This window comes from Ambystoma mexicanum, chromosome 5q (genome assembly GCF_040938575.1).
Source record: "Ambystoma mexicanum isolate Mex_15411 chromosome 5q, UKY_AmexF1_1, whole genome shotgun sequence".
Taxonomy (NCBI): domain Eukaryota; kingdom Metazoa; phylum Chordata; class Amphibia; order Caudata; family Ambystomatidae; genus Ambystoma; species Ambystoma mexicanum.
Window position 1 is genome coordinate 1201032849 of NC_090933.1, and position 15683 is coordinate 1201048531.

At 42.4% G+C, this 15683-nt stretch overlaps 1 protein-coding gene across 3 annotated transcripts in view; it reads right to left on the reverse strand.

The window, feature by feature from the left end:
* Positions 1-1224: 1224 nt before the first annotated feature.
* LOC138497955 (serine/threonine-protein phosphatase 6 regulatory ankyrin repeat subunit B-like) overlaps positions 1225-15683 on the reverse strand; it is a 759106-nt gene continuing 744647 nt past the window's right edge. For 2 of the 3 annotated variants that reach the window (XM_069621713.1, XM_069621712.1), the window contains exons 27-28: positions 5049-5201; positions 1225-2169 (exon numbers count right to left, since the gene is read on the reverse strand). In XM_069621713.1, the coding sequence (XP_069477814.1) occupies positions 1979-2169; positions 5049-5201 (344 nt within the window). In that variant the 3' untranslated portion in view covers positions 1225-1978. The remainder of the gene's footprint in view (positions 2170-5048; positions 5202-15683) is intronic. The other variant, XM_069621714.1, reaches the window with a different exon arrangement.

Here is a 15683-nt window from a genome sequence, read left to right on the forward strand (position 1 = left end):
GCCGCGATTTGACATTTTGCACAATTTCAGTCACGTGTAAAAATCAGCAGCTCCTTGCTTTCCTTTGCTAAAATTCATTTTAACCTGCTAGTTACTCATAGAGCATTGCTAAAGTGAGCCTGAACTAATATAAACTAGATATCACCCACCCTGAACCCCCTATAGGGAATTAAAAGCCTTTTTAGCATATTTTTCACTTAATTGCAACCACATCAAAGTATCTTGCCTGTGTTAAAACTCATACCTGTTTTCCTCTAAGCTGGCTATGGGGGAACTGAATAATATTTGATTGCATTCCTGAGAACTGTGTGTCTTCTTTCCATCTCCTTATATTGCATAAAGGGGGGGAGTGAATTGTCAAGGAAAAGTGATTACATTGTCTTTTGTTGAAGCCATATCAAGTTATTTTCTGTACTGCATTTCATTCATCATTGCGTTTCCTTGAACCATATAAAGCATTCTTTCCCACCTCATTCTTCTGTTCCTATTCATAAGTAACCAATAACTGTGCTACTGTAGGATTACCTCTTGCTGATTACTGCTCATATTCACAAGTGTACTATCCATTATCAATTTATTTATAGAAGTGTAATATATATATATATATATATATATATTGTTTAATTTTTCATATACACCTTTTAAATTTGCATAACAAGCCTACTTCTTGGCTCAGTGGGGTCAAGGGGGATTCTAAGAGAGGGGTGTTATACAAGGGTTCATCATCCAGATTATAACTTGCCATAAAAATACATAAATAAGGGCTTCTCTTGGGCATCCCAGACAAGGCACTGACTTAGTGGGATTGCTTGACTGGAGTCACAAGGCAATGATCGATGTCAAGTCCCAAAGGTCCAGTAGATCTCTCGCAAGGCTCCCATCTTGGTTGGTACTCATGATGTCCCTCTACTCTTCCATCCTGTTTTTGGTGGCAATTACAGAAGCAGACTGAGGTGAGAGCACCCACCTCCATTGAATTGATGGCCTCGATGCCTTGCTAGTAGCCTAATGGTTAAGTGATCCCTTATTTGCGGTTACATGTGATTTCAACGAATCCCAAAATAGCAAATGCAATTACAACGAATACAAAACAACTAATTCCAAAATAACAAATTCCCTTTTTGTTGTTTTTGGGGGGGTTCCCCAACCAACCCCCCATTTTCAATTTCCTAATACTTTTCTCCCACCCCCAAAACCCACTATTCCCACTCCAACCCCATTTTTATTTATTTACCAAATTCGCTAATTTCGCTTTTGCTGTTTTGCATTCATTGTGATTGCATTAGTTATTTTGTGATTCAATATAATCACTGCATACCTTATTTGCACTCACATTCTATCTCAATATCACACTCATGCTTGTTGCGTTTGACAATGATGATGTACCTTAATTCAGGATGCCCCATTTACACATGCCTACATACAGGCATGCAGGCTCTACATATCTTCTAAATACAAATAATTATTAAACATATATTCTTTGGAAAAAGTTTATGGTAGACTGGCAGTGTTTGCAATATGGATGTTATCAAATAAAACATAGCTAAATCCATCTCCTATCACATAAAAAAGAGAAGCTATTTCAGGTCGGCATTGTACATTAGACTAGATCGCCTATGAAAGAAATTAATTTGTGCAATAAAAGCAATGAATGGGAAACCTGTATTCAACCATTAAGAAAGGGACTGCTCTTCTAAGTCTCATAACATTTGACCAGTGTTCACGAATAGGCTAATGATTCCCAAACACTCTGTAGAACAATGATCCCTAATTCCAGATCGATAACAGTGGGTTCTTTTTTCATGATTTATAGCAATAGCATCTGGTCCTCTTGTAGAACATCTTAATCAATTTGTATCTCTACCCGCCCAGCCTGTGCATTTTCTGCACATTTGTCGTTTCTGATCAGTGCTGCACATGATCATTGGTTGATACTGGTGTCCATCAAGTAGTTTTGAGGCCCATCTCTGTCCGATCATCAGGACACACCATTTGGACACTTTGTGGCCCCCTGCCTGCGCAAGGGCTTAGTGTGAACAGATTCCCTTTCAAACAGCATCTCATCTGTCTGTCCTTTCAGGGCAAGGTACCGTAGGGCAACTGTGTGCCAGTCTATTGCGTCATCAATGTGCACTCGGCCGACTGTATGAGATCCTCTCCGGAAGGTACCTGTAAACAGAAAGAGGGAGAGAGACATGTCATGCCTGCCAGCAGCCATCACATTAACACTGAATGCATTGTACACAATGCAACTTGAACAGTTCCCCATTTCTAAGATCATGATTATTCATGGTTTTACCATGGTCGACAATAGAGAAAGTCCATGAATGATGATAGCTTTTCAAAGATTTGACCATCGTTAAACACTATAATCCATAGATGGTAAATTGCTCATGGGACCATGGAGAATGGTGGCATAATGGTGTCCAAGGTAGGATATACACGACTGTCCCTGATCCTGGAGAGTTTGAATAAACAGAAATTACTACTGAAAATTATAAACAACTAGATGGTATGGCATGCTATTTTAAAACCTGTTCATTTTACTCATGGAGTGTCATTAATTTGTAGTTTTAAACCGCATATTTGACCCAGATGAGCAAAGATCCATGAACTATTGCTATGGCTGGAAGAAGCATGCCTACAGAAATATTTGGCCCTTGGCCATACCAGAGTAATTAATTTAAGAAGCAATCAATGAAAAACAGACATTTGGTGATTGGCCACATTGCATTGTTAAAAAAGTCATTTCTCCGTATTGCAAGTCATCACTGTCACAGGACCCTAACAATATTGGGGTGACTTTACTTTAATGAATCGCATAAGGAAAACAACCCAACAGTATTAGATAGAAATAAACATGTATATGTGCACTGCAAACTATTACAAGCATGTATTAATTTGTGTAGGAATGAAACATAGGTTAATGCAGTTGCACAAAGGATTGTGGGAATGCAAATTGGCACAGCCTCATGGACCAAAAAGTGCAGTTCTCTATCCTGATATTAGAGGTCGTTCATTCGCTATGGCATGTTTTGTAATTTCACACCAATCGTGCTATTTATTTAGATTAATTTAATTTATATTGGGTTGAGGTAAGGAAGACTCATTCGGTTGGGCTGAAATTCACTTGGATGTGTAGAAAGGTGGAGTTGGGGTTCCTTTGAGAGGGCACTATAAAGCATTGGGGGTCATTACAAGTAGGGCGCAAAGGGATACCGGGCACCGGTAATGGCACTGGTGCCGGTAATCCCTTTGTGCCCTACTACGAGTTCCCTTTGCGGGTCATTCCTTAACTTAAGGACGGGACCCGCAAAGGGACACTGGGGTCAATAACGGTACCATATTTTACGGTACCGTTATTGCTGCCTTCCCCCTTCCCATTGAGCCCTATGGGGAATGGCCCTGGTGAATGGGGAATTACCGGTCCGGAATGATTTTGGAGGCAGCCATGCCGCAAAGTCGGAATGAGGCCCATTAACTTGCATTTCATTATAAACAGAAATACAAGTTTTGCTCCTAAACATTAACACCCGCCATTTACCAAAGAGATGAGCAAAGTCAAGGATCCATGTCCATGTCCATAGATCATGGATAAACCACGATCCAATTACATTCAACACAAGCTGACTACATATGACAATGGGCAACTGTGGTCGGCCCTTGCATACTCCTGCGACATGGATAGAGACCATGGACGTAATGATTGTTATTCATGAACAGATTATGGTCAGAATTCAGGAATGGAATGGGGATGCCATTTATACATGGACAACTCTATCCATGATAAGATGGGAATCTGAAGAAGGGGATATCTTGCAATGTCACCTAGCAAAAGAATCACAGGATCAGATTGCTACATTTGTATGCAACCAGTGAGTATATTGTGCCTTCAGTTTTATGATGTTCATCAATTAAACTATGCTGTGTACAGGTGTTTCAAGAACATGTATAAGAATTAAGAAAAACATTCCTAACTGCACTATCCTCTTAGATAAGTGGAAATGTGGGACATTACTTGGCACAGATTTGCAGCCAATCCAGAGAAAATATAAGAATGGGGTGAACATGAAAAGGGGAAGCAATCAAAGGACAGATAGTTAGAGCAGGACACAGGAAGAAAATGGCTCAAGCAGTAAGTGGGCAGTCAGACAATGACGTCTCACTGTCTAATACAAACACAAATCAATGTATAAGTCTATCCAGTGGTCTATCAATCCCTTACAACTTCAAATATGTTCCATCGATTGACTACACATGCAAATCTGTCAATCTTTCCATCAGTCTATCTTTCAAACACAAATACAAATCTTGGTATCAGTCTATCGATCTATATATAAAATGGTATGCAGTCCTTATAATGAAAATGTTATAAAGAATGAACATATATCAAATCTTTAATAACGAAACATTTCATGAAGAATACACATACAAATCTGTCTATCTATTGGTCTGTCTATGAAATATTCATACAAATCTGCATAATTCTGCGCATTGGTATGTCTAGCTATGTATATTGGGCCTCATTATAAGTTTCGCAGAACGGGTTAACGGGCTCCGCTAATGGAGGCGGACCCGTTAAACCCATCCCACGAAATTGCGAGGTCCCCTCGCGGGACCCGGTAAGGACGCCTGGTAAAACCAGGCGTCGTTACCGGGTCCCGTGAGGGGAAGAGGGAGCTAACAACAGGCCGGTCATAATCGGCCCGTTGTTAGCTCCCTCTCCCATTCCCATTGAGCCTTACTGGGGCTCAGATGGGAATGGGGAAGGTCCGGGCCCGGGTTCCCAGAGGGAGGAATTACCGGGCCCTCCGAACTCAGAATGGGCCGGTAATTCCTCATTCTGGGAACCCGGTAAAGGAGCCCGGTTTGGCGGTAGCCATGGAGCTAATAGCTCCATGGTTACCGCCAAACTCGTAATCAGGCCCATTGTATAGGTAGCCCTGCTTTTGTGAGCTTCACTGTGAAGCATCTTCTGGCTGACCAACTCATGGGGTGTAATAACATTCTCAGCTATCTATGGAATGAATGGTAGAAAGTTTCCCTACCTTCTGGTGCCACTTGTGACACCCTCTTTACAGGAGCCCTAATCCACGCTCCTGCCGTGTGTGCCAACAGATCGATAGAGCGGGTGTCAGAGACCGCGTCTACATCTTCCTCTTCATTTATCAGGTCTCTCCCTCCGGTGGAGCAGAGTTTACCTTCAAGGAAGAATACATGTATCAATATGGTATATATCATTTCAAACTCTGATATATATAACTCATGTGTACAAAAGAATATTCGACTCCACCTTAAAGTTTATCTTTGTGGTGAAAGACCTTCTATTTCATTGAATTATTGATAGTGACAATGTTATGTGATTTTGATTATCCAATTAAAATAAGGGGACTTTAATGCCTTGATTTCTGCAAGGTGTCATACCAGCGCTACATAAAGAACACACACATTAGCACATAAATATAAACAATGAAATAGATTCAAGAAAAAAGGCAAAGGGTAAATGTTTGCCTCGCAAAACTTGGTAAGGTGTTAAATTATGTCTATCTGTGCATAGGTGTGTTCTGATTGGATAAGGCAAATTGTGTATTAAATAGGCACCCGCATACTTGGGATTCACTGTGGCATTAGATATGCTGGCTTTAGTTGACACCAAAGAGGCCTTTTAAGATTAAATCTAAAACACTATAATCATGCAGACTGAGGGTAGAACTACACACTTGAGTGTCAAATGCATTCATACAATCCAACTATATTGGAATTGTGTTAATCCGATTGCTTTGAAGAAGTTGTATATGAAAGTTACGCTCTGCATCTTACCTATAGCATCTTCCAGTGAGATTGAAAAGGATACAGACAATTATATGTACACAATACAGCAATACGCAGTACCAATAAAATATTGGTTTAGGACCACATTCCAGCTGTTTAGCATTATTAGCACCTGTACGAGAGTATCTGGCTAATCAAGTGGCCAAGTAATGGCTAGTAGCCACCCGAGTCCTCTGTCGCAACGTTATGTCTCCCCGCAGGTCTGCAATTTTCGTTCTATTCGTCTGGTGCCCCAGGTCCCTTCCAATCTTGTGCCCTCCGCCAATGGAGTTCTGCGCCCCAATGGCCCATTCACCCACCTACGTCACGCACCACCTAGTGTCTCCTCAAACCCCACCCTATTCCAGCGTTTACGTGCTCTCCCTGCTCTCCAGCCAGCACAACTTCGTCATGGCTGCCATAAAAATAGTAAAGGGACTATATTTGTAGCTTATTTAAGGGTAATTGAGCATGCACATTCATTGCAGTCTCAATTTCCTTTAACAAATACTAGCACTCTATATCTAATAGCAGTTTTTCGGCGTTGGAAAGGGCAGAGGCATGGGTTAATCAGGCGTTACTGGTCTTGTCCACCCTTGAATGCAACTGTTATCAGAACAGAGACATGCATATAGCACTTTATCTTTGTTGTTGAACTGTTCACCAGCAAGCTGTTGTTACTATTATGGCTTTCACGCTCCGGCAGGGTGGTGGGAGGGAGCGGACATGGCCGGTAACGGCCCGTCAGCCTAAGCCATGGTAGGCCCGAGCAAAGCGAGGGCCTCAGTGTGGGCTGTGGGCCGGTACAGGCCATGTTCTTCCCCACCTGCTGAGGTATGAAAGCCATTTGCACCCTGGGGTTTATCCACTATCCTCTATTGGTTACATTGAACTTCAACTACATGAGTGATTTTCTGTAGTTCTGCTATTGCATTTTATTGTCATACTCGCTTTATATATTCGAGGTACACTTGACTACGTATACTTATCAGTTAAGGCTACACACCAGATTAGTTTTAATGCCTCATTGCCTTCTTTAGACATTTGGGCAAATAAGCTTTGTCCAACTTCCCGTTGGAAAATCCTGAATTTAACATTTAGAGTATTTTCGCATCGCGCCTTAGCGCTTGCGCTTTTTGACCAATCACGGTTTGATTACCCATGACGTCACACACGTACGCACGTGATGATGAGATGGTTGGACGCCGGTATAAATAGCGGCCATTTTTGTTACATGACAGCAAGCAGCACGGAGTGATCCGGCCTGTTCCCTGTTGCCTTGCACCTCTGCTGGACCATACTGATAAGTAAGTAATTCTTGACCATACAGACCTCACTTTTACCTGCTGGTATTTTATTCAACGCTCTAACAGCTTTAATCGTACACCTTTTTAAGTACATGTTTTACGTATACTTTCTGTTGAATGTTTTCAGATTCAGTTGGTCCTTTTTGGAGACACATAAGACTGAACAAATAAGACTGAACACATAAATAAAAGGATTCAGATGGTAAGATTTCCAGATTATTTTTGGACAGGACATCTAACATAGAATTAGTGTTGTTTAAGATTTGGTTATTGAAGTCAAATATTTATATATATATTTTTCTAAAGAATGAGAGCTGATTTCAACACTTTATGAGAGATTTTGAACATTGAACCTTAAATAGAACCATTCTCATGCTGTGGCACTATGTGGACATTTGAAGTGAGAATTTCATTTGTCTTGTGGCACATTTGTTATAAAACTGAGTGTTAGCAACTTAATAGGTTAAGTAACAATGAGAGAACCTCAGTACTAACTATTACGCATTCACCAAACCTAGATTAAGCGTTAAGGTGAAAACCTTGAAGTATTCATTAAGAATATTCATATACAACTTGGACACAAGATCTATAAATGATTGAGCACCTGATTAGGCTCACTAAGTAAAGCATCGTACTTTGAAGAAATCTTTATCTCAATGTGAAATGTTTGCTTAAATAACAATGTTGATATATGTCAGTGATGAATTATGTATTGTTGCAAACATCAGAATTATTAAGTTTTGTTTGACTTTTTTGTAGATAAAATTGTGATTATTCGCCCCCTGATGAAGAGTTTACTCGAAACGCATTGGGCCATATGTACAATAAATGTTTTGGATCTATTGAATGGTCATGTGAATTACTTGTTGGATTGTTTGCGCAGATTTCAACAAATCATTGATTGTCAAGAAGAAGACTTATACAATTGCGCTCAATTTCTGTTTACATTGTAAAGTAGTTGAGTAGGTACCAATATTCTGGCATCTTGCTCTACCTCTTATAAAAGAATGGCTCTCTTCTAACCATAGACACTGTCCAGGGGACGTGAGTTCCCTAATAGGGAACTTTTGTCTTTTTATCGTTAGAGGTAATCTTGCCAGATGTTGCTGAATTTCTGGCAAGTCTGGAAGCTTTCAGGAGTGTGGTGAGAGTGATTCAGAACGGGAAGGTTTTGGTGATGTGAGAGTCATACTAGTTGTTAATGCTGTGTCGGGAAAGAGGTTAAAGGAACCTTAGGAACTTGTCACAGTCAATGGGATTGAAATATTAATGTTAATAGACAGTGGAGCAGACCATAATCTCATTGGGAAAGAAATTTGGATAACAAAGTTCAAGTGATGTGTACTGAAGGATGCCAAGATAAAGGCAAATGCTTATGGAGAAAATCTGATACACATTATTGGAGAATTAGATGTTGTTTTCACATTTCAAGAGAAGTGTGCAAGAGGGAAGGTGTATGTGACGAATACAGGAGGTGATTTGCTTTCTTGGGGCAGTCAGGCAGCCTTGGGAATGAAATTAGATCCCAATGCCGACCAAGCTGTTTACACATCGCGGTGGATTGTTCTGGAGTGGGAGAAAGAGAGAGTGGGGTGAAAAGAAATGCTCTTGTAACCAGTTTAAATGAAGGAACTGTTTCCAAGGTGAGTTGTGATGTAGCGACATGGGTGCATCACAGTTTTGTTGATAAAGTGGGATGTTTGAAGGAGTTTATGCATAAGTTCCGGCTTAGAAAGGAAGCGATGCCAGTTGTGGCAAAGGTGAGGACATTGCCTCTTACTCTCAGAAAAGAAGTAGAGCTGTAACTTGAAAGAATGACAAAAGATGGTGTGATAGAGCTTACAGAGGCCTCAGAATGGGCGAACCCCATAGTGGTGGTGAGAAAAGCAACCAGATCAGTGAGGTTGTGTATTGACTTGCATAATCTTAATAGGAATTTGATATCAGAGAAATTTCCGTTGCCGAGAATTGATGAGCTAATTTCTGATCTTTCAATGGTGATGTTGTTCTCTCTTTTGCATCTTAAATCAGCATACCATCTGATACGTTTGCACCCCAAGTAACTAGACTTGACAGCATTTATAACGCATGTAGGGATGTTCATATGTGTAAGAATGCCCTTTGATCTTGTATCTGCAGCTAGCATTTTTCAAAGGGGTATGCATATCATCCTAGGAGATCTCCAAGTTGTCAGATCCTATCAGATGATATTTTAGTGTGGGGAGGGAACACAGAATAACGTGATAAGAGACTGCCTCATTACACGGTAGGCGGTGGACCAAGGTGCTATTAGCACCTTGGTCCATGCCGGTAAAATACCGGCACCGCCTTGGCGGAAAGGGGATTTACCGCCCCATTCCAAGGTTGGAGGGGCGGTAAATCCCCTTTCCGCCATTGCCCTTCCCCATTCCCATTTCTGCCCCATAGGGCTCTATGGGAATGGGGAAGGCGCTAATTACGGCACCGCAATTTTGCGGTGCCGTAATTAGCTCCGAAGTCCCTTAGCGGGTTGGATATTAACGCCTGCAAGAAGCAGGCGTTAAATCCTCCAACCCGCAAAGGGACCTCGTAGTACGGCGGTAAGGGTTAACGGTCACCGTTGCCATTAACGGTGACCGTTAACCCTTACCGCCGTCCGTGTAATGAGGCCCTTTGAGTGGTACTGGAAAGGTTAAGTGATTCAGGGCTAACGTTGACGCTTGAAAAGTGTTGTTTCAGGCAAAATGAAGTTGAGTATCTAGGGTATAACTTGTTGAGTGAGGGAGTTAGACCAAAAGTCAGTATCGTCAAGGCTATTGTGGAGATGCCTGAGCCCAGGAACAAGATGGAAGTGGCATCTTATCTGGGGTTGCTAGAGTATTATTCAAAGTTCATGAAGGGGCTGGCGAATTGTACTCATGCTCTCAGAAAGCTCACGAGGAAAGGGGGGAAATGTGTGTGGGATTCAGAGTGTAGAAAAGACTTTCAGGCCATTAAAGAGTATCTGGTGTGTGCCCAAGTGCTGAGTGGTGTTCGGAGTGATTTGAATACTGTTGTCTATACTGATGCCAGTGATTTGGGCTTAGGAGGAGTTTGATGCAGGTAGATGATGAAGGGAGGGAGAGGACTATAGCGTTCTCGTCCAGGACACTAAAGGATGCCGAAAGGTGTTATTCTGTCATTGAGCAAGAATCTCTGCCGTGGTATGGGCTATAATGAAATTCAAAGTGTACTTGTTCGGGAGGTCATTTGTTGTCAAGACTGATCATAAACCATTAGTCAACATTTTGTCAAGTGTGTAACTAAAGTTCAAGGACTGGATTTCATGGTGGAACATATAAAGGGGAAAAAGGAATGTGGTAGCCGATGGATTGTCACGCAATGCTGTCGAGGATAAAGAAGGTATTGATGAGGTTGAAGAATTTGACAAAGATGTTTCAGATATTTTCGCTGTAGAGGAATGTTTGGAGCAGATGCGTTGGTCAGAGGAATGCAACCGTGATGAGTTGTATCAGTTGGTGAAGCAGTTCACAGAAGAGAGATAACGTAATGTGGACTTTGAGAAATGGGAAGAGAAGTGTCCTGGGGTTTGTGGTTTCAAGAGAGCTAAGAATGAATTGAGTGTTGGTGACGGATCGGTTTATAGAGGATAGAGGTTATTAGTTCCCAGAGGGATGAGAGAGATTGTAATTAGTCTAGGTCACAAATCCCATATAGGGATATCGAAGACCAAAACCGTTATTGGTGCAGATTTGTGGTGGCCTCGGATGAACAAAAACATTGAACAATCAGGGGATGAGTGTAGCATGTGCAAAGAAAGTGCCATGGTTTAGAAGCCAGTGGTGGCTCCCATGATGATACCCGAGGTGGGTACAGTCTCCTGGGACACTGTGGCTGTTGATTTGTTAGGACCACTCCATTTTGCGGAAGCAAGAGGGTTTATGTGATTTTAGTGGTAGATGTCATATCCAAGTGGCCAGAGGTCGGAGTATTGAAGGAGATAACATCAAGACATGTAACAGAATTCTTGGAAGGTGTGATTTTAAGGGAATGATTTCCTACTTATATTTTGAGTGACAATGGTCCTCAATTTGTGTCAGTTGAATTTGAGGATTGGCTAAGATCCTTAGGGATTCGGCACAAGAAAACCTCTCTATATGATCCTCATATCAACGGGCGTGAAGAGAGGTTCAACAGGACGATCATGGAAGGTGTGAGAATGATGGTGGCTAATGGTGGGGATTGGAAGAGTAAGTTGTTGCAGAGATTATTTCAGTACAGCGTGACACCCCATGGTGTTATGGGTGTAACACATTTTGAGGTTTTTAGAGGGAGGAAGCCTAATACCTTTCTCACTCCAGGGTGGCTTGGTAAATCCAATTGAGTGAGTGTGGATGGGATTGGATTCTGAGAAATGGAGCAAAATGCAGGTATGAGAGGGTGCAGGGTTGTAGAGTCACTGCATTTGCGCGTGGGGACAGAGTGAGCATTCTTCTGCCAAGGAAGTGGAAGAAGTATGGTGAGAAGTTTTCAGTGGTCAAAATTGTGGAGAAGGATCTTGGTAATGCTGTGAGAATGATGGGTGGTGAGGTGTGGAGCAAGGAGAGAGTTGCTAAGTATGGTTGAGTTGCTAAAGGTGCTAAGTCTCTATTGGACCATTAGTTAGAAGGGGATGTGTGTTGTGATCTTACTAATGTTTATTGGGGTTTCATCGCTAGTTTTTATGTATTTCATATCTTTCCTCCTGTATGTATATTCTGTACATATTTAGGACATGATGGAATGTTTCCTCTGTAAGGTTCTCTGTGGAATTGTTTGTTGTTGGTTTGCATTCTGTCAGTTGATAAACTCTGGTGAGTCTTGCCACAGCCTGCAATGTACGTTCCTGAATAAATGATCATTCCTGTATATCAGTGTCAGGGTTCATGGTTTGCATTCTGTCAGCTGATAAACTCTGGTGAGTCTTGCCACAGCCTGTAATGTACGTTCCTGAATAAATGATAATTCCTGTAAATCAGTGTCAGGGTTCATTAGCATTGATCAACTGTACAACAGACACCATCAGAGAGGAGCCTTGGAAGATTTGTAGGCCTAGCATAGCTTTCTCTGTGTTTCAGATTTGGGCTTGGTTCTTTTTCACAACAGGAGAGTTTCTGTAGTTCTTACAGAGGCCACCTATTCTCCCTTTGTATCCTATGGTATGACAGAGAGCTAAAACATGACTGAAGACCCTGGAGAGTGGGTACCATCCCACTGAACCGGTTATTTGATGTTGCTCTTTCTCAGCAGGGCAGCTCTCACGTCTTTGACAAAAGTCCAACAGCGTGGGGTTCACCCTAAGCTAGTAAAGGTGATTCAGACGTGGACCCCTTACTCTCTGTTGCTTGGAAGATGTTGCACCACAGCTGTACCCCAATGATAATACCCAGTTAAGCTGTAGTGCGTCTGGGGTTGCTGGAGCATTTCCTCAGAGTAGAATTGCGTGGCATTTGTGTGCTGGACTGTGCAGGTGGGTAGGTCCAGACTAATACACACATGGATGTTTCTTCTCTGGTAAGGCAATGTGAACTGAAGCGTGCAGGCTTTCCTGAGTGGCCACTATGCCATGGAACAGGCCAGTTCACTATATTGTTTTCAGCAAGAGGGTCTTTTACGATTTTGGCATTTGCTTTAAAGGTGTCAGTGCTAGTGCTTCTTAGCAGAAATTATTATTAGGAAGGCTATTTCTTCAGTGGGACAGTGCAGGCACTTCTTAGCAGGTTGTTCAGAATCATTCTAAGAAGTGCTGTTATTCATTGTTTTTTTTATTGCACAATACCTTCACTTGTCTGTAAGGCTGTTATTTCTTTAATGGTGCAACAGTAACTCCTCAGAGTAGGGTCGCTGTACATTTAATCAGTCAGTTATGTTATGTTATTTGAATTTATTAAGTGCAACATTCCCCAAACAGAAGTCATCTAGGCGCTACACCAGGGGTAGACAGGTCAGGCAGAGAGTAACTAAAAAAGAAAGGTCGTCAGGGCGCAAAGGAACATAAAAGGGTTCTCGGTAGCACAAAGGGCTATAGGGAGAGAGTTCCAGAACTTGGCCGCTGCCACAGAAAAAGCACAGCTACCGACGCGTGTTCGTCGAACCCGCGGAATTTGAATAGTGAGAGATGTTTCAGAGCGTATGGTTCGTGACGGTACTTAGGGGCATAATCCGTACCAGGATTTCCCAGGACCTGCTCACTCGGAATGAGCAAAGACAGAACAATCGATTACAGGTCATTTGGTCAAAAATAAATGGTCGACAGGACAAATGGTCGACGCAATTTGGTCGAAAGGCAAAAGGTCGAATTTTTTTTTTTTTTGTATTTTCACATTTTTTTTTTTTTGGGGGGGTCACCCTTTTATTTCCTAAACAAAAACCTGAAAAATAAATATATAAATAAAATAAAAAAATCGACCATTTGTCTGTCGACCAAATGACTGGACAGTGACACCAGAACAATCCTGCTACCCACTTTTTAGTAGTCATGGTTACATGTGTGAGTTAAAGAGTGGGGCGGAAACGCAACAGCTCCCTCCTTCTCTCTCCACCATGCTTAAATTCATCTGGGGCAGAAAGTACAGAGCAGGGGTGGACTGACCTATAGGGAACTCTGGAGATTTCCCTGTAGGCCTCTACACCCTGGGCCTCTTTTATCTGGTATTTCTAAATCTCCCCATAGGAAAAGGCTTGGGCTTGCTGAAAATGTGTAATATGGGGCCACTTCGAAAATGATTTCCAGGGCCTCTTTTGGTTCCCAGTCCATCCCTGATACAGAGCCAGGTGCAGATTAGCTGATTGGGATGTATGTGGGGGAAATCAGCAAAGCATTGTATCCACCCTATAGCTCTGCAACCGGTTGCACTACAAATGACATGCAAGGCGACCATAATCACATGCCAATAATCTTTACTGAGGAGTCACGGCACATACAATAGGTAGAGGTACACGTGAAATGAGTGTGCCAGTATAAGCAGGGCTAATACCGCACAACGGAATTACCATAACGTTTATGGATAACAGAGGTACTGCCTACAAATTATTTGATTACCCCTTTGCATCGCAGGCCACTTTCATCGCATCCCATGCCACTGTAACTATTTTACTGCATTTTACCACAAATATGTGGATGGGAGGTCGGTTTAGTTATTTATGATGGGGGCATGTGGGGAGTGGGCGAGGGGCACAGGGGGGGTCTGCTCCCGATGTAAAATGCATTTTAAAAAATTACGATAAAATGGGTTTCTGTGAAATGCCTGTGATGAAAGAACACAAATCCCAAAATTATGAGCTGACGGTATTTCCCATTGTGGAGACCGGAGGAATTACCACCAGTGTTAAAAGTGCTGGCAGCAATTCCTCTTTTGTTCTGGAGGGAATGCCTCCAGAATTCTGTACACTTTTTTTAAGGGGCTAAAAAGTCCCCAGAGCATAAAGGTGTTACGTCTGACTTAACGTCATCATTCACGCTCCGGGGTATGTTTTTTTTGTAGGTTTGTAAGGTGGAGGGCGAGGAATGTATGGATTTATGTCACCACCTCGCTTTCCCCTTTCTCTCCCAAAAAACTATTGGCTTTACGCAAGAATGATATATTCTTAATGACTTAAAATAACCAATGGATCCTGTGGACTCTGCCTACCTTTTACACCAGCAAACAGCAGGCTGATTTTATAGGAAACCATTGTAAACGCTGCCTGCCACGCATACATGGCAGGAAGCGTTTACTTAATTTTCACTACAGAGTGCAAAAGAGGGACGCAAAGGCACTTCTGTCATCATTTTACAACTCCCTTTTGCACTGCAGAGTCCAGATGCTGGAAATGTCCCAGAGGGGACCTAAATGCAAACATAAGCGGTCCCCTCCGGGCGGCATTTGGGGACAGTTCAGTTCGTATAGTGTCCTATATACGTTGTCTCTTTTCTTAGTGTAATCATTATTGTTTGAAAGATCAACATACTTGACACCTGAAAAGTCATGCAATTCCCTCCTGCCTTCCCATTCCTCTGTGCACTCTCTCTCTCTCTCTCTCTCTCTCTCTCTCTCTCTCTTGCACACCTGTCTCATGTGTTCCACTAGCAGAGGCCATCCTTGGTGTGAGAAGTGGATGAAGCTGAGACATAGGAGATTTACTTTCAGCACGAGGAAGGGCAGGTTTTTGGCTTCAACAGTGGTCGCTCTGAACTACCGATGTGGCAACATGGATGACATGGAGCTTTGTAGTTTGATGTATGACTTTGTATGCTCCCATTTTGAACTCTTGACTATCCTGGTCTAACCTGGATGTTCACACAGGACTCCTGCCTGAGGGGAGGCAATGGCCCTCATTACAAGTCCAGCGTTGGACCATGGTGCTATTAGCCATTAGGACTCCGGCATGGTGGATGGCGGAATTACCGCCACATTCCAAGGTGAGTGGGCCGGTAATTCCCCATTCACCATTTGCCCTTCCCCATTCCCATTTTTGCCCCATAGGGCATAATGGGAATGGGGAAAGGCGCTAAGTAAGGTGCCGCAAATTGCGGCACCGTACTTAGCACCAAGGTCACTTTGCGGT